The following is a 19,348-nucleotide window of genomic DNA, read 5'->3' as shown; positions in this document are numbered from 1 at the left end:
TTTGCACATTTTTTGCACTAAAGACATTGAATAAGGTGTCATGTTGTTCATATCTCTATGATATAACAGTTGATTATACATTAATCCCAAAAGAACAGGTGTATTAAGCATTAATTTCATCGCATTCCATGGAGGTTTTTTTGAATAGTTACTTTGCCCTAAAGATTTTCTGAAATATGTACAATTTGATAAAGATATTTCTTTGGACTTAGAAAAACTAGCCTAATAAGGTGGGTTTTTTCATTAATTACTTTGCCTTTTCCAAGAGATATTTTTAATATGCAGTGTTCTTCATGTGTTCAACTGCTTGCCCATTCTTGTTCTTAAAGGACATTTTAATGATGGACGGGTATTCATCAAACACACCAGATAAATGAATTGGCTCTCTCTTGAAAAATGAGATGTGATGATTGTGATGTATAGATTTGTAGTTTTCTTCCTGTGTGTCACCACCGAGGCCACTACCCTCAGTTTGCAACATTTGAAATAATTTTCTTAATTGTTGTTGTATAGGCTCTGGGGCCACTAGAATTGCTACATGCTACTTTTTTTTTTTTTATACACAAAGAATCACATTGCAGAAAATTGTTGGCAAAGAAAATTTAGGTGGTTTCTATCATTTATTTAATACCTCTTTTTATTACTTTTGAGCCTGTTCATCCCTCCACTCTCGCTCTTGTGGATCTTCTGAGATGAGCTTCAGATTTGAGAAGGGAAGACACCTAATTCTCTGTGGCAGGAATGCAACAACAGGGTTTGCAAAACAGTTTGCTCCAAAGTTTGGCAAAACTGCTGTTTGGTGTGCAAACGCCATGGCTCAAAGGCTATACAATCACAAGGCATTTTTGTCACATGAGAATAGAAATTTAAGGTAGTACAGCTACCTGAAGGAGGCATCCTTTTATACTTCTGAGTTGGTCAGTAAGTGCCAGTGAGATCTGTTTTAGCGTAGTTGCGCTGTTGCTTGAGCCTCCAGCCCCAAGCAGTTCTGCAGTGGTGACAGCAAAAAGAGGCAAAATGTAGAGCTGCACTGCTTATAGCAGACAGCTCTGCTACTGTGTCTTGTAGGAAGGATAGAGAAGACATCTAAGCGAGTTTTGTGCAAAGTGCATCAGTAACAGGCAGCTTCTCACTGAATTTCAGCTCTGTTATTGCTTTCCAGAAGCATTACCACAAGTCTTGCTGTGTAAACTCTGCTGCAGAAAATTACTGTTAGACAGTTTTCTTTTTAAATTTAAGGCTCACAACTAATGGCTGCTTAGCTTGGAATGATGCACAAATTCCAATTAAAGTGAGATATGAAATGAAGCTTCTGTTGCTCTCCAACCATTTTACCTTCTCTCTGCTGCAAATCTAAGTGATTTGTTGGCGTATCTCAGCCCTATAACAGCAACCTTGTTTCTGTTTGAATTTCTTTTCACACTGAACATGGTCTCTAGTGTTTATGAATGTCCTTTTAGATTATTTGCAAAAGAATTAAAATACAGTATGAAAGCAAAAGCAGTAGAGGCCTCACTTCAGGCAATCACAATTCAGGTGATTAATTTAGTATAATGGGAATGAAGCTTTATATGCAATGATAAGATAAATAATAATAAAAAACAGTTACAGCTCCATGAAAGAAAATCTGGACTAAGTTGGATCTGATTAGACTGTTGACAAGTCTTCTAAGAAATACGCTGTGATTCTTACACACACATTTGATAATCCTTAGGTTTCTCAAGCTGCTGCTAGACGAAGAAATTGTGAATGTAGAGTGTTGACTTCATCTGGAAGAATTGGAAGCTTCCTTTCCAGCTCTGAGTGCATTTGGAAGCCTTTGCAATACACCCCAAAACATAATAACAAACTGGGGTTTTGGGGTTATTTTTAAATTTTTATCTTCCCAGGTGAAGTCATATCTAGAATTTCACCATGGTTACAATGGACAATGTGTCCAATGTGTCATTATTTTCATTCTTTATAAAAGGAAACAATTTGAAAGATGTCATCCCAATGGACAGTATACAATAACATACTATATTTACTGTGAAAAAGAAATCAGAATATTCAAGATAATATTGGTTAAAAAAGCATTATTTGTGGGCTATTAATAAATTGACTTTTTAGCTGCATCTTTTTGGTGAAGCCTCTATTCCTATCTGTTTTGAATACTAAATAATAGCACTAAATAACTGAATACTTGTACTAAATAGCTTTCTATTAAACTTAACTTGTACTAAGCCATTTTCTATCAAACATTACTTGTAAACCTGATGTAAAACCTGAAGAAAATGGGCAAATGTTAAAATGCAAATTTTTAAACTAAAGAAAAGGCTAGATCCATCTTTTGCTGCTGTATCTTATTTACTGTTAACTATCATGCCTGTGATATCAATATGAAGCTTTTTTATTATGTGTCTTGAGGTTTTAATTTTTTTTTATTTTACTTCATTATAAGCCTAATTTTTATTTTCAAAGTCTGGAAATTGAATGAATTTTTGCTTTTCATCCCTGCCTAATATTTATATTAGTATTTCATAAAATTACTTCCTTTGTAAGGTTTTTCTTCTTTCATAACATTGGTTTTACCTTCCTTTCTTATTTAAAAACCCTCCACAGGAGCAGCAGTCTTGCTTCCTGGATTTTAATTGCAAGAAACTCATTAATTCTTGTTAGTAAAAATGTAGCTTTTCACAGTGAACAACGTCCTTGAATCCTCAGAAGAGGATTATGAGGCATTTCTTTGTGCTGCATATTGAGATTGCAAACTACAGCCAAAGCATAGAGACTTTGTAATTACATTCACAGAGCTGACTTGTTTTAGGGCATTTTCTAGGGTCAGTAGAATCTCTGTAATTTAATACATAAAAGCACTTTGCATGGTTTTTTATTCATCTTCTGTTATCCTTAATCCATTTTTATACAATAGGTTTGTTTGTTGGGGTACTTCAAATAAATGAAACACAAACAGCTTTATTCAGAAAAGTAAGTTGTTTACGGTTTTAATGTTAATCCAGTGAGACTTCAGATTATTCTCTTACTACTTACCAGTGAAACAATTTGACGTATTTACCTACCTTTATATTTTTATTGAGATGATTACATTTTTAATGGAAGCAAAGCAGAATATTTATAAGCAAAGGAAAATATTGATTCTGAAGTCCTGGTTCCTCACTGCGTACAGCAGAAGGGAAACATTCTAATAGCCCTGAGATATAAATAAACACAAAATGCTTCACCTTCAAGACTTTAAGCTCTCTTTCCACCTGAAAATTAGCCACTGGTGGTTAGCAGCAGAAGTCTCATAGGTGGAGGAGTTTCTTTCACGTATGAACTGAATATTTGCTTCCAAGACCTCTACGTGTTTATATAGTTGCCACCAACCTGTCTCCTTCTATAAGTAATTTTTTACCCATCATTAAAGCTGAAATGAAACCAAGAATCTGGATTGCAAGATTGCCATGTCATCTGGTCGGTTTTCCAGCTGGGATGATTTAACCAAAGGAATCCAGTGAGAAAATGGCAGAAACAGGATCACTGGGCTCCAGTCATTTTGCTTCCCCAGTACAGCTGGAAGGCTGAGAGCATTTCGGAGTTGCTGCCAAGTCTCTGTCTCAGTCGATATGCTCACTTTCATAAAGACTCTTATGCTCCTGTGCCCTGGAAAGCATTATTAAGTGTCGTATTCTTGCCAAAGCCCAAATGCTAAACACCTTTACATGCACAAAGTGTATGATGAAACATTGCTGTACTTATTGAAGGAGATGGGAAAGAGCAGTCACATTGAGAGGATGTGATAAGTGTAGCAATATAACAGCATTTTTTTTCTCATCCTGGCTTCACCACTCCCTGAACTTTGCTCTCACCAGTTTAGAGAAGGGAAGAGGTTAGGGATCCTGAATGCTGAGGAATTGCACCTGTTCAGTCCCAGTCTTATCTTGTCCAACAACATTGCATCTACTTGTTTGGTTTCTTCCATCTCCCTGCTTTCTGGGTCCCTTATTAACTTCTATTTGCTTAGTCTTACTGTCCAGTGAACTGTTGTTATCTCATCCTACTCATATGCAGATGGTATCTGAACCAAAGAGAACCAAAATAACCTATTCAATGTTATTCAGAAGGTCTGGTGTCAGAATTCAGCTGAGATTCCCAAATCTGGCCTATGATGAATGTTTGTTCTTGCCTGGATAAGTGTAAGGGCAAAACATGCCACTAAAGATGGAATGACTGTATTACCATTAGCTAGATACCTGCTCAAATATTTTCTGAAATGGAAAAATTGGACCCTGCATGTTAATAAAGCCATTCAATAGTATCCACACCTTTCCTTGTCCTCATCTGCCCACTCCTCAAAAGTATAGATTTTGTTCCAAAAGTAAATCTATCCATCCTCAATCTTCTCCAGCACATATGTTTGTATGCTTGTTTTTCTTGACAATTTGATTCAATTCCAAGGGTGCTATGTTTTGCCCTGCAGCTGATGTTCACTTTAATCATACTTCCTTTAATCCCTGACATCTCACCTTAGACACTGACCTCCCATGCAAAGTCAGCAAATGTCTCCTGACAGTTTGAGGATGCCATATGTCCTGAATGCCCTTCATGCAATAATATCCACAAACACATCAGAGAAGTTGAGCATTTCATGATCATCCTGGTAACATTTAAAGCAAGTTGAAATATTCTGTGCCTTCCACACAACAGTTTAATGTTTACTTCAGAAAATAATTGTATGTTTTTATTTTCTCTGCTGTCTGAGGCATTCTGCTGGTGAAGACGGGGAAAGAGAAAGATTTTCATTCTCATCTAGTAACCCCATCCCCCCATAGATACACTGTTTTATTTCATATAATGCAAGAGAGAAAGAGCTGACAGGTCAGTTACTGCATCTTTCTTTCAAATAGAGGGAAGTAGCATTAAGTGACAGCATGGCAATGCAAAGCTGGAGCCTTTATATGATAGAAGCACACCGGCACAGTTATGAGGAATTTCTGCATGACAATCCCAATGACATAGGGATACTGAAAGAGCATATATATATATATATATATATATATATATATATATATATAATTTCAGTGCAACATGAAAGTTATCTTGTTCACCGCCATTCCCTTCCCAAAGCGGTCATGGACCTGTTACTCCCATGTGTGAGTCCTTCCATTTACTTTAGTAGGCATTACATTAGACCTCTGCCCCATGCACTCCTCTGAGCATTAGGGGAGATTCTCCTCCGTGATCTCAGCAGCCTCTGCTAATCTGTCTGTGCTGTGTGTCACAAGACTGTTACAAAATGTTCAGAGTTTCACACATGGGATCCTAGTCATAAAATTAAACTTTTAGGGCTAACACCCATTAGTGTGACTAATGAGAATTTGGGCTTGGGAGAAGAGGTTGTGACTGAATGAATCAATTGGGGAGTCATTAACAGGACAAAATTAAATTGACTGAAACAGAACAACATTAAGGATGACAAGTTTACTTATAGCTATGCAGCAATTTTTATTGCTTACCCAGCAGTTCCTTGCTTTCTCTAATTCCTCAAACTTTTGTTACTTTATTCACTCACACACACGCACACGCAATCTCAAACACACTTATATTTTTTTATTAACTCACTTACTTGCAATATTTTAATTGTTTTGTCAAAAACATATATATATCACATCTAAAAAATAGAGGCAATGTCTATGGTACTGAATTTCAAACAGAATGGGAAGCTAATTTTGATTGTTGCAATAAATTTCTCTCACTTTAAATTTAAATTCCTTCCTAATTTTTATGAGGACACTGTGAGAAAATTCAGTTCAAATGGTGGATTAAGAATATTCCACACCAAGCACTTTTTTCTTTATCAAGTAATTTGAGGCAATTTTTCTATCAGTTATCCCCCTAAAAAGCATTTTCCTGATGTTGTTATTGAATAAGCATTTTTCATGCTCATACTTTAAATTGTTCTTACCTTTTTTGTTAACATCCTTCAGGCAGTAGCATTGACATTTTGCATTTCTACCCATTTCAAGGATGAAAAAAAAAGAGAGAAAAGTTGTGAATGTACTGCACTCTCCCATATGATGCTATTAAGCCCTAATATTGCAATGCATTTAGAGTTAAAATATAGGCTGGCACTTCCAACTGTACAATCAGAAATGTAACTGAATTTTTAATCCTTTGTAGAAGCAACTCATAGAAACATTATTCTTCAAAGAAAATTGCATTTTTATTAAAATTTTTCTTCCTAATAATGTTTGCTTCCTTCCATATGAGTTAACGGTGTTTTCTATAATCTTGGGGTTTTTAGGTTTGGTTTTTTTTTCCTTTTTTTATGATTTTTTTTGTGTTGCTTATTAAATCACATGCAATTCAGGCACTTCAGAAAATTATTAATGCCCTTGACCTCCAACTGCAGTAAGTGCACTTTGCAAGCAAAGTGCAGCTGATAGTGATTGATGTCATGACCATAATAATATATCATGTTGAATCAGATTTTTCAAGAAAGCAACAGATGATTAAAATTTGTTATTAATTTTACAAATAAGATGACTTTGGCAAATAAACAGAAACTGAATGCAAGGAATGTAATTATTAACAAGCTTCAATAAGTAAACTTGGGTTTTCAATTTCAAGGACAGCTTTTCTAAGAGGCAATGGTTGCACATACATATTTTTCCAGGATACCTTTAATTCTGTTCTTTGAGAGAGGAGTCTCTGTCAGAGTTCACATCATTGTGAATTTTGATTTGTAAGGAGTCATGGACCTTAATGTGAGGGTAAAAAAGGACTGCAGTTAAGGTGTGGGAACATATGTCCAAGAGGACTATGCAGATCATCTGTGAAAGATGTTTCAGACTGTTGCATCATTTATAAGGAAAAATGAAATGAAGATGATTCTCATCTTATTCCTCTCATATGTACTAGCAGAACTGCTTCAACATCAGTGGATCCTCACCTCTGTTAAAGCTAGAAATTTGGCTTTGATTTCTGAATCATCAGAACTAAAGACTTTATTTCAATTTTTTTTCCCAGTGTAAAATCTTGCTTTAACCTGTGATGTCTAACTTTGTGGTTTTTTCCAGAACGGTTCAATGTATACCTTATGCCTACACCAAATTTAGATATCTACGGGGAATGTACAATGCAGATCACACATGAAAACATCTATCTCTGGGACATCCACAATGCCAAGGTCAAGCTGGTCATGTGGCCTCTGAGCTCTTTGAGGAGATACGGACGTGACTCGACGTGGTTTACATTTGAGTCTGGAAGGTAAGAGCTAAGGAGATGCAAAAAAAAAGAATAAATAAGAAGTGGGGGTTTTTTTAAGCAGTCTGATAAGTTAGATAAGCCTCTCCTTTTAAAGCAAGACAAAATACATGGCTTCTCCATAGACTTCCCCTTTCTGAATATTACTTTTCAATATATTTGGGCCAGTGTTTGAAATAAACAATAATATGTCTTATATTAAAAATGAGCTTAAGCGCCCTCTGGCTTTTATTTAACTGTGATTGAAATGTTATTCATAAGGTTTATGGGTCTCACTGTGCTTAAATACTCATGTGGTATAATTTGAGTACTTTTAATGTAGAAGAAATTAATTCTGGATCGTGGAAAAGGCCACGTATGAGTGGAATAACTTCCATTACAGTGAATATTACTCTTTCTGGATGTTCCTGATGACTGATTGCCACCCTAGAGTATAATTGCAAGCAGGAGTACAGAGAACATTGTGAACCCATAAAAAGGCTAGCTGTTTTTTCTGCCTGCAGTTTTAATCCTCACTGCCATTTCCATCTTCAGATCAGTTTTAAATGTCCACAGAGCTCTGTTTTGCCTCTCTTTCATATCTTTTTAATGCATTTCATATCTTGCCATTAGGTTCACTGCCTTTTCTGCATTTCTGCACAAAAGAATTCTTCATTTAACTTTCCCTCTGGTGGTGTTTCAACTTGTATTTTATCATTCTAGACTATTGTTCTTTATGGTTTGGTTTGAGATTTTTTATGGCTCATCATACTCCTTTATGAGAGCCTGAATTTTCTGAAGCAATCTGTGAAATTACAGGTGTCTGTACACTCTTGGGTTAGAAGCACTGTCTTGTTAAAAAATCTTTATATGCCTTTTGATGTATACTTATTCAATACCATTAACAAATATTCACAAAACTACAGTTTGTGATCAGAAACAAAACCATGGATCTAATGGACCCTACTGCTGAAGGGGATAATGGCCAAAATTCCTCTGCCATTTCTATAGCTGGGACTTACCATATTAGAATAATTTGAATATCCAGACTGCTGTCACTAGACCATATTGGTTCTCTGTTAGTTTTCTGTGATGAGTTCACATGAAGACATCATTGGGTTTTTTTATTTAATTTTTTTTTGCAAAAATAAGCAAAGCTGACCTATGTTTCAACTTGATTTCAATGATTAAGCTGAGGGGCTTATTCAAATATACAATTTTAGCATGAATTAGCATTTCAAGCCTCCTACAGTATTTTAATTCCATTTCAAGCCTCCTACAGTATTTTAATTCCATGCTAGTATCTGAATATCATCTGCTCCTACAGTCCATGGACCATATGACCTGATGAAAAGTGGATTGTTTTCCTGTGTTTTATTATTATGAGCTAGCTCTGCCTTTATCTGTCCTGCTTTATTGTTTTTGATCTGATTCCTCCCTTTTTGCTTGCTTGGAAGTACTTTATCTTATTTGGAAATGCATAGAGGTAAAAAAATAGGGCTAGAGAAAAGTTGGTATCTTCAATAACATCTGAAGGCTACATAAGGCAATAACAACATTCATTTTAAAATCTGTTGTTGATTTGCTTGGGGTTTATTTTTATTTTTTAATCAACAAATCATCTTTCTCATCTTTCTGAACATGATTTTCTTTGTCCCCTGATCTGCTAGTACCTTAATACAATAAATTCCTGATGCATGTTTTTTATAAGAGGTGAAGCACTCATCCATGTTTTATGAGAATGTTATGCAGTAAAAGTGCTGGTGCTTTAATTTTTCCCTAAGGCTTAAATATTAAATGTAGGCAATTGCTTTAAAGGAAATATTTTTAAACAGGTTATTATGTTTTAGTGAGTTTTAGCAGATATCCAATATATGTGTATGAGGTTTGTATGAGCATTAGAAGCTCCGTTTTATATATTCATTATACATTTATTATATTATAATTATTATTATATTAATATTATTATTATACCATTTTGGTATTACTTTGTTCGAGAAAATAAATCCCTTCAATAAAATAAATGGACATATTCACAAAGATGTTAAATAAATTGATCAAAATTAATCTTTTTGACAAATTTATCTTTTAATAAATATATTGCTTTTCATTTAAATGGAGTATGAACTTGGGTGTATAAAACTGAACTGCTCACTTGTCTTATGAAAGGCAATGACTACACAATTTGAAGAATGTCTAAAATATGGGAGGAATGAACTCAGATTCTTTTAATCTGCCAGATTTTTCTGTTTAGTTTTGCACTGAATTGGAGTTTGTAAATATGTGTCTTTGCACTACCTATGAAGTTAGACTCGTCCTTATTTTTTATTATTTATTGAACTAATAAAAGTAGGTATTCTTTTCCCAGTGATTTCCTTAATCTGTCTTTTTGTCTATCCAAACCCTACTGAGATATGGGGAAAGAACAGTTTTGTGTGGCTTTGTTCAATGTGGCATGGAGAAATTCTCATTACCTAAAGTACCTGATTAGGGCTAATCCCGTGCAATCTCTTCACCTATCAGAAAACAGTCATTCACAACTCCATTAGGCACTACAATAGCTTTGTGTGGATTAATACTGTTTATCTAACACAGTGAATGGATCAGAGCACATGAGGTAAGAGCCTAGCATTTACTTTTTTAAGATCTAGGCTTTCCAACCAGTCTTGGACTGGACTGGGGAGTTGTGCTGGTTTTGGCTGCAGAAGGGTTAATTTTATTCACAGTAGCTGGTATGGGGCTGTGTTTGGGATTTGTGCTGAACATAGGGTTAACAACCCAGGGATATTTTAGTTATTGTTGAGCAGAGCTTACATGGAGTTAAGGACTTTTCTGCTTCTCACCCAACCCCACCAGCAAATAGGCTGGGGGTGCACAAGGAGTTGGGAGGGGACACAGCCAGGACAGCTGACCCCAAATGACCAAAGGGACAATCCATATCACATGGCATCATGCTGGTCATATAAAGCAGGGAGAAGGACAGGGAACAGGGGGGACATTTGGATTGATGGTGCTTGTCTTCTCAAGTCATCATTACGTGTGATTGAGCACAGTTTTCATGGGAATGGTTGAACACCTGTCTGCCCATGGGAAGTAGTGAATTAATTCCTTGTGATATTTTGCATGTGCACACAGCTTTTACTTTACCTATTACACTGCCTTTCCTCACTTTTACCCTTCCAATGCTCTCCCTCATCCCAGCGGAGGAGTGAGAAAATGGCTGTGTGATACTTTGTTGCCAGCTGGGATTAAGCCAGAGCAGGCGTTTTAATGTTTAATCATCAATGATTCACAGAATTTCCTTAATTTATGGATGTATATAATGTGTTCAGACACCTCATCCTCATTATTTTGGATATTGGATATGTTGGAGGCACTGTGGAGTTGATCTCCATGGGTGCACTTCTTTTCAAACTTTTGGAAGAGCTGCTCCATGTCCGTGGGCTAAATTAGTCCTTGACTGTCTTGGATTTTAAGCCCCCGAAACAGGAAATGTGTCCTTACAGAACTTCCCACCCTAACTGTCCAGGTGAAATTGCTCTTAATTTGCATGGGATTGCATTAAGTACATGCAATTTAAGAAACATGCCAGAAAAGGAGTAAAACAGCTACAGGTGAAACATTTCGTAGTCCTGATCGGGTGTGAAGACATCCCTTTCAGTCTCCTGTCCAAGTTACAGGATTCATTTTGCTGATGCTGTAAACCAAACAATCCATAGTAAGGGCCATAAACAATGTTTAAACTCAGCTCTCTGGTAGCTGCAAAAGGCTGTCGTCCAAGCTTTCCTTTTAGCTAAACAAGCTGTCTGAGGCATCTTTGTAGGAGCATAAGAGGAGACTCCTAAGAGTTCAGAATTGAGACACAGAGAAAGTTAAGCATATATGGACTCCTTGTTAATTTTAAAATGTTTCTTCTTTCACTTTTTGTAATTTTGTCTTTTATATTATTTTCTATGTATGGAAGCTGTCTGGTCGAGTGTATTAACTGGCCAGAAGCATTAAAAAAAAAAAAAAAAAAAAAAAAAAAAAAAAAAAAAAAAAAGCTGAAGTTAAACATGGTGAAAAAATATAATGAGGGGATGGGCTGTGGAAGCTCCAGCCGAACTTTGTCAAATTCTGTGAGTTTCCAGAAGAGTAGAGAGTTTGAGGCAGAAGGTTTTTCTTGAATTTTTAAGAGCAGAAGGAGCCACAAATCTACTACACACTCCTTTTTCTGAAATACATTTTCTTTTACTTTGTTGACAAGATGTTGAAATTTAAACAATTTCAAGTATTTCCAAGTTAATTCATGCTGTGCATTCAAAGAGACTCATTGAACCACACGAAACTATTCCTTCTTTATTTGCCTTTGATTTAGGTTTTTTGTTCATCAGAGAAAATGTAATGAAATATGGTATCCTCTATCACTTCTAAGATCTGGAATCTGTTTCTTTGGTTAATAAAAATATTAAGCTCAAGCATTACACAGTGGTGACATGAGAATTTCTCAGATTTTTTTCCCAAGACTGATATACTCATTTTCTCTGTGGTAGATACACAGATGCTAGGGTTATCTGAAGCAGAAAGTTCACTGTTTGCTTCAGGCACTACATCTGACTGAAATGTTTCATTTGTCTGTCAGTCCTCTGTGCTGATTTTTGGTGTTAATATGAAATGCATTAGTCAATTAACCCTTAAAGTTCAGTCACAGGAAAGATGCTCTTTTTTGCTTATGTGGGAAGAGGACCATTATGCATGTGCCTCGTGAGTCAGCTGTCATGGGACTTCATATGCTCTTGTACAGGTCTATACCTCCCTGAAGAGCTGCCTGCAATTCCTGATTGCTGGTGGATTACCTAAATACTGAATTAAGTTTATCTATCATGAGTTTACCGTAGAATTGTAAATCATATATTATAAATCATTCTAAATATCATTATAAATCATAAGCTTGTGATTGAATTTGTGAGTCACTTCAGTTTGAGCAGCAGTATGAGCAGTTGTGTAGCTTCAGTAAATTATCATTTCACATAAATGTTAGCTCAGAGCTCTCAGTATCCCACACTTTAAATAGCTAAGTTTGCTACGATCTTTTCCTTCTTTTACACCTTTGTGATATTTTCAAAAAGCCAAATTACCCATGATATAAATTTTCTGTAGTTTTATGTTTCCTCACAGTCCCTTCACTTCTTTCTCATATTCTTTCCACAAGCAGCATGTTGTACCACTAAAATCTGAAAATAAAAAACTTTCTTGAAAAAGAAATATTAATCTCTTTTATGTATCCTACCCTGGCTTTTTTCTCAGTAATAACGTAGCTCTAATTTTAGGGAAAGTGGCATTTCTTACCACTGAAAAGGTTTCATTAGTTCCTGCTATTTAGCAGTGCCAAGGTTATACCGTAATATGTTATAATCGTAGTTCCATTCCTGCTTTTTTCCACTGCAACTCTCAGTTTGCCTCTTGCCAAATTCTTGACCTGGAATAAATTCTATGTTAGCCATTTGATTCACTTAAACCCTACGTAAAAAGGAGTTGTGTGTTTAACTCATCTACAGGACTCTTATTCTGGTTTTGATCATGGTACCTAATCTGAGAACTGTTTTACTAGCAGAAGCTGATATAGCTCATTGTAAGTGATTTAAAGGGTGCTCATTCCATTTTCTCTCTGCCAAGGCTCCTCTCAGACTGCTCCAGCATTGATAAGTCAGAGCAAGCTCCACCAAAACTCACATAGCAATGAAATTCTTCATCATATAATTGAATGTGGGAAGCAGAGAGAAGAAAGAGTTGCATTGTGCCTTCTAAAGCATTCTGCTTTTTTTTAATCATGTTTTGAAAATTCACTCGTGATATACAAACCTAGAAAAGATTTTTCCCCAATGACAAAGAATGCATGAGCCATTTCACTTCACTGAAAGCTAATTTTCATGAGAAAAACAATGACATCTCAAAAAGGACAATATATTGAGAGAATAAAATTACCTTTATTAATTTTAACAGAAGTAGGTTGAGAAGTCTGTCTTAGGACAGAGCAACAAGCTTCATAGATGAAGTTGTTTAGCATAATAATTAATAAATTTAGAAATACTAAATTGATAGCAATGAGCACATCACTAGTTCATTAAGTCAGCATTGCCCAAGCAGTAAATTTTCTTATGAATTTGTACTGAATGAAAGACATGCAGTTAGAAAAACAGTCACCCAAAGTTTGTCCAATGAACGCAGCATTCGTGCACCTCAGAAGGAACGCCATCATCTCTGAGGTGTCTGTAGAAGTGGCTTACATTTACAGATCACAGAGGGATCAGCGTGAGTTGTCAACTGATCACCATCTGTCCAATATCATTTGTTTAATTGAAATGTTGCAAAGCTTTTTAATGAAATCAGCAAGAATTGTATTGTGTTTGACTAATGTATTAGCAGACAGCATGTTAAGTTCCTCCTGATGATCCTGACATAACGTGAATTGTACCTTTCAGTTGAAGTGCCTAATTTGCTTTCTCCCTTCATAACACAGTCACCTCATAGTCAAATTAGGGCTTGTTTGAAAATATTTTGAGACCAGCTGCCATTTAGCTTTCAGGAGGCTTTACATCCATGTGTGAGCCCAAAAGATTTGTTCTTTACTTGCTATATTCTAATTGTCTCTCTCCTGTAGGCATGCATTTTTGGATTAATATTCCTGAAGCTGAATACAGCTAACAAGGTTAGCTGTGTAAGGTATGAGTGCAGAAGAAGCAGATGAAATAATTCATGAATTCTTAATCACATTAGGATTCATTTATGTTTTCGACTCTGCATTTTAACCTTTGAATTACACAGTCAGCAACAGCAATAATTAATCTCATATGGCAGGTCTGGATAACTTGAGATGCTCCAGCAGCAGGTCCTTTTATCTCCAAGAGGCATAAAAACCTTTAACCTCCTACCTGAAAAGACAGGAGGACTGAAATAACTCAGATTTGAAAACAAAAACAATTTACTAAAAAAAAAAAAAAAAAAAAATTGATGTCAAAACTCAAAAACATTTAAATACAAAATACTAATAGATTTTGTAAAGTTCTTCATTTAATATATAGATACCATTTACAATAAAAGTGTCTATTTTAGCACTGAAATACTGTTGCATCTCTCCCCCAGCAAGGCTATTTGCATGAGCGGATTAAAAATGCTGAAACTTGACACCTAATTCTCTGTGTAGACAGTGGTAGAGTGTTAAACACTTCACAAAGGGCAATCCAGAAGGCCACATTTTGCACAGAAAACCATGTAGCCAGCAAGAATGCTTAGCACAAATAAATCCTTCTTTCTCCAAAGCCTATGAATGTAGGATCATCAGTTGAGGAGGAGGTTTGAAATATCCTTTATGCTAGGGCTGTGTACTGCACAAACAGAGAAGGAAGTAATCAAAATGCAAAGGCTGGAATTTGCACAACAAAAGAGCCTTGTTCATGAATATGTAGGAAACTGTGCAAACCCGTGCTTGCACATGCATACATGAAGCTGTGCAGAAGCATAAAGGGACATGGTTTTATACATTTGTGGGCTTCACTGGTTGTCAGGAACTCTGGTTCCTCTGCTGGCACATAGGTTTATTCTAAAGGTCATTTTAGTGTTGAACATTTTAGTGCTGTCTCTTGTATGTCAGATGCAAAAGAAGTTGCAATGGAAGTTCTATTTTTCTCTCAGGCTTGGGTCTTCATTACACTGAAATCAAGTTGAGTATAGCTTGAGTGTTGGTCACTACTCTTGAACTGAGAAAGCTGCTTTAGCAGGCTGGTCTTGGAAGGTTTTGCCTAAATTCTGCCTAATTTTGTCTGTTCTTTCAGGCAGTATTGATTTATTGCTCTCAGAAATAATAAACTCACTTATAAGTAGCAGCTGAAGGCACTCGGTCTGTTCAGCCTTGAGGAAACTGAAGGAAGACCTCCTTAAAGTCTTCAACATCCTCACAATGTGAAGAGGAGGGGAAGGTCATTCTCATGACCAGTGACAGGACTCAAAAAAATGGGATGAAACTGAATCAGGGCAGGATTAGGTTAGATATCAGGAAAAGGTTTTTCACCTTGAGGGTGCTGGAACAGGCTCCCCAGGGCAGTGGTCACTGCACCAGCCTGACAGAGCTCAAGAAGCATTTGGACAATGCTTTCAGGTGCATGATGTGACTCTTGGGGTGTCCTGTGCAGGGCCTGGAGTTGGACTTTATGATCCTGATGGATCCCAACTCAGCATGTTCTATTATTCGATAAAATACCAGTTAGCATCTTTTTGTTTAGCTTTATTAAGTTGTAGCTTTTCTTGCAGATATGGGTACCCAGCAACTTCTTTGCTTCCAAAAGAGGTTAGTAGAGTGTTTTTGGCCTTTACTGTCAGTCACAGATGGATAGCAGTTCCAGAAATACTTCTCTGTCTGGACATAGTAATAGTGTGAAGGCATAATTTCTAGCATAGAAATTTCCATGGTGATTCTTTTTTTCAGTAGCTGTATGCTAACTTTTCATTAGTAAGTTGAATGTCCTTACCAACAGAGCTTTATATGTATGTAAATTATATATATTTATAAGCACATTGTTATATATATATAAAATATATATATATAATATATATATATAAAAATATAAAATATTGTATATTATTTATAAGCACATTTCCCAACATGTTTACGGTATATGTGATCTCACTGCACCCAAGACTGTGTTGGAATATATGAGTAACTCTGGAGGTTACTAAATTTTTTTTTTAATTGATGCAGTTTTTTTACAATTTTTATTTTCAAAAACCAATCAGTAATCATGAAAATAATACTTCTATCTATTGATTAATTAATTGTTAATTTCATTCATTATGTCATTGATTAGAAAAAATCTGCTCTTCTGTAAAAATCTATTGATAATCAAAACCAAGACAATAATATTGAAAAAAACCACTAATGGAGACAACATTAGTTTGCAAACCAGACAATTTTCTTGAACTGGTGAATAACTAGGATGTTTTGGTTAAAGCCTTTAAAACATGGTAAATAACTCTGATAATATATATTCTTCTCCACTTCTCAACAGCTGCACCCTTAGTGAAATCCAAGTTACTTTTTGTGAACTTTTACTACTAAGACAAATGCACACACACACACACACAGAGAAATATTTTAATAACACATGTAAAATAATAAAAATGTTTTCTTCCCAAAGTATGTATATAACTAAATATGAAGACCTGAAAGAACTATTCAACTGACCATTCATGAGTTTTAATTTTTTAGGTAGTGCCTGAATACAAAACCATGTCCTAAATTTCAAGGGTTTTTTTCACAAAGCACTTTGCTAAGCCTAATAATTCAAAACCATGTCACAGCCCTCCTAGCATTACCATGCGTTATACCCCCTCAAGTCTTTTATTGCAACTAAGTGTTGTCTCACTCTAATTTAAATTAACTAAAGAACTATTAAAATATTGTCACAGAGGGGAGATGGAGAGCACTTTACAGGCAGTGCCTACTCAGTGGCATTCTGGAAAAGTCAGGCTATTTGGTCCCACTTGCTCCTTTAATCTTCCACTTATTTATAAGGTACGAAAAGAAGGTTTGCCCCTTAGCCCCTGTACAGGAAATGCTATTAGCTACTGTGTCCCTCCTAATGGTACTTCTTTGCTATCACAGTAAGTTATTACTATTATTGCACTATTAATAATGCTGTACTCTGTGGTGTGTGATTTATTTCTGCTGTGAGTGGTCATTTGTCACATATTTTCTAAAAAGCTTCCATCTTATTAGAAAGAGGGGAGGGAGAAATAGCATCTAATGGAATCTCTCAATCTCAGCTGCTCCAAACATTGTTTGATCTTTCTGACTTTTTGGAAGAAAATTCAGTCAGTGCTATAATTCACTGAAATCTTTCATCTACTTGATTTTCCTGTCAGTGGCCAAAATGTCACATATAACATTTTGTTCACATGGCTTGCTTGAACCAGTACACCTTAGCAGATTTGCACATTTTTTTACTACTTTTTTAATAATTCTCTGTCCAACTTGAAAAATATCCCCTCTTTAAAATGATACTTTAAATGGTCCCTGATCCACTTTCTGAAAACAACATTTTGAGATGAATGAAAGGAGGGATTTTATTTACCTGAAATGTGTGCTATTATGGCTGAAATTTCATCAAGTTGATTATAAAGCTAAATAGAAATTGCTGTCTCTTGTTGCATTTATTACTATGCAATACTTAAAAACTCAAAAACATATGAAACTGTCTGACTGTAAGTATCATTTATGGTCAGGAATGGGATTAAGGGCAGAAAATTGTATAGTCTTGGGGATGATTCAGTGGAATACCCTGGAGTTCTTTTAGATGAGGGTGCCAGCCCTTTATTTAATGATAGAACAGGCTGGATCATCTGTATCTCTGCTCATCTAAGAGTACTGCCACTGCCACCAGAGAACAAAGAGCAACAGCAGCAATGCTAAGGAGCCTCTGAAGGGGACCCGGGCAGGAGTGTGCTGAAGCTGCTTTGCAACACACTAGACAGCAAGTGAACCATCTTGCAGGGACTGAGAGAAACTCAATAGATTGGTGAAAATAGGAAGGAAAGTTTGTGGGGTTGGGACAACAGAATGGGCTAAGCACGTGGAATAGGAAATAGGAATGTGGTAATTAAATAAAAGTGAGCTGGTAAGACAGAACTTGATAGGGAGAGACTTCTTAACAAAAACGAAAGGTAGCTGGGCTTGGAAATATGTATCATTTAAGGAGCAGTATCTCGTCAGAAAGTGTGGAAGATATGAGCAAAAGTAGGAGGAAGATGTTCTCCAGGATAAGAGTTTGTCGTTAGCAGATGTTGGCAACACAACCTCAAATAGTTCATTTATCAGGTACTTTGCCTTTTTTACCAGATGCTTCTTTAAGCCCCATGAGACCAATTTCTCAGAGAGGGGAGGGAAAAAATCAGTATGGTTAGCTCTCAGCTTTAGAAACACAGACGAATGGAGAACAGCCAAGAAAAAGTGTTCCACGCACGTGGAAGTAGTGTCAAATAGCTGGTAAAAAGGACCATCAGAGAAGTAAGAGCAGAAACAGCAATATACAGAAATGGAAATGTATATTAACATTCATGTGGAGACTAAGATTTTGTCTGTGATATAAAGAATACCTATATGAATGTTCCAGATTGACAAAATGGGGAAATACTGTAAAAAACTTTGCAAATATTCCCAAGGGTATTCAAAGTGGTTTTAATGGCATATGAGAAATAGCCACAAACATGCCCTAGCTATTATGTGCAAGTGTCCAGGAAAGGCACGGTCACCTTTTGCTGCATAAGAACCACAAACATGCATTATGTATCATTCTGCACATAAGGGATTGTACCCCTTCTCTTTTGCCACCAGTACTACTTTCTTTTTGAGTAGCTATATGTAAATTTTTGATGAAGCAGTAGGTATTGCATCTATAGTTCATGGGGGTTTTAAACCTGGCATACAGAATCATGGACAGAAGGGATTGGCACATTCCGGTGTTCTGAGCAGTTCCATGGCTGTTATAAATTTCTTATAAAAGTATTGCTAAGTCAGTGTAGAACAGTAGAAGCCTAAACTCTGGAATATTGAACTAGACAAGTAAACTCCAGTGTGAAAGAAGCTTGTTAGTGGGTTTTTTTCACAGCAAAGGATGATTATTTTTTTCATTTTGCTTTCAAACAATGCCCCGAGTTCCCTAGGCAGGGAGCAGGCATGCTGTGCTTAAAAATTTTATGCATTAGACAAGACAGATGTTATACTTTTAGCTTATACTCTCCCAAATGTGTTTTGCAGTCTTTGTTTTTTTCCCTTTTCTGGCAGACTTGTTAAGGTACATTTCTTGTCAATTAATAGTATCTCAGTTCTCTGCAGAGAAATGGTCTGAGAGAATATTAAATGGTGACGTGTAAACACAATGACCACAGTTCTTGCCATTCTTGCTTAAACCTTCTCAGTTTAAGCAAAATCCTCACTAAAGATAGCATAAAATATGTCCTTAGCCAGTACAGCATCGGTATTTTCACACAGGACTCATAGTAGATCCTCAACAAAAAGAACCTAATCAGCATAACTGCTTGATATTAATCAGAGGTGGAAATGCACATTTATCAAGACATCAAAAAATATCAA

The 19,348-nt window shown here is 36.0% G+C and overlaps 1 protein-coding gene across 2 annotated transcripts in view; it reads left to right on the top strand.

Annotated features, from left to right (window-relative positions):
• The window catches only part of DOK6 (docking protein 6), a 253,569-nt gene that overhangs the window by 152,865 nt on the left and 81,356 nt on the right, over positions 1 to 19,348 (top strand). For both annotated transcript variants that reach the window (XM_032121098.1, XM_032121105.1), the window contains exon 5: positions 7,059 to 7,248. In XM_032121098.1, coding sequence (XP_031976989.1) covers positions 7,059 to 7,248 — 190 coding nt within the window. The remainder of the gene's footprint in view (positions 1 to 7,058; positions 7,249 to 19,348) is intronic.

This window comes from Corvus moneduloides, chromosome 1 (genome assembly GCF_009650955.1).
Source record: "Corvus moneduloides isolate bCorMon1 chromosome 1, bCorMon1.pri, whole genome shotgun sequence".
In the NCBI taxonomy this organism is placed as follows: Eukaryota; Metazoa; Chordata; class Aves; order Passeriformes; family Corvidae; genus Corvus; species Corvus moneduloides.
This window is presented reverse-complemented; position numbering and strand designations above follow the sequence as displayed.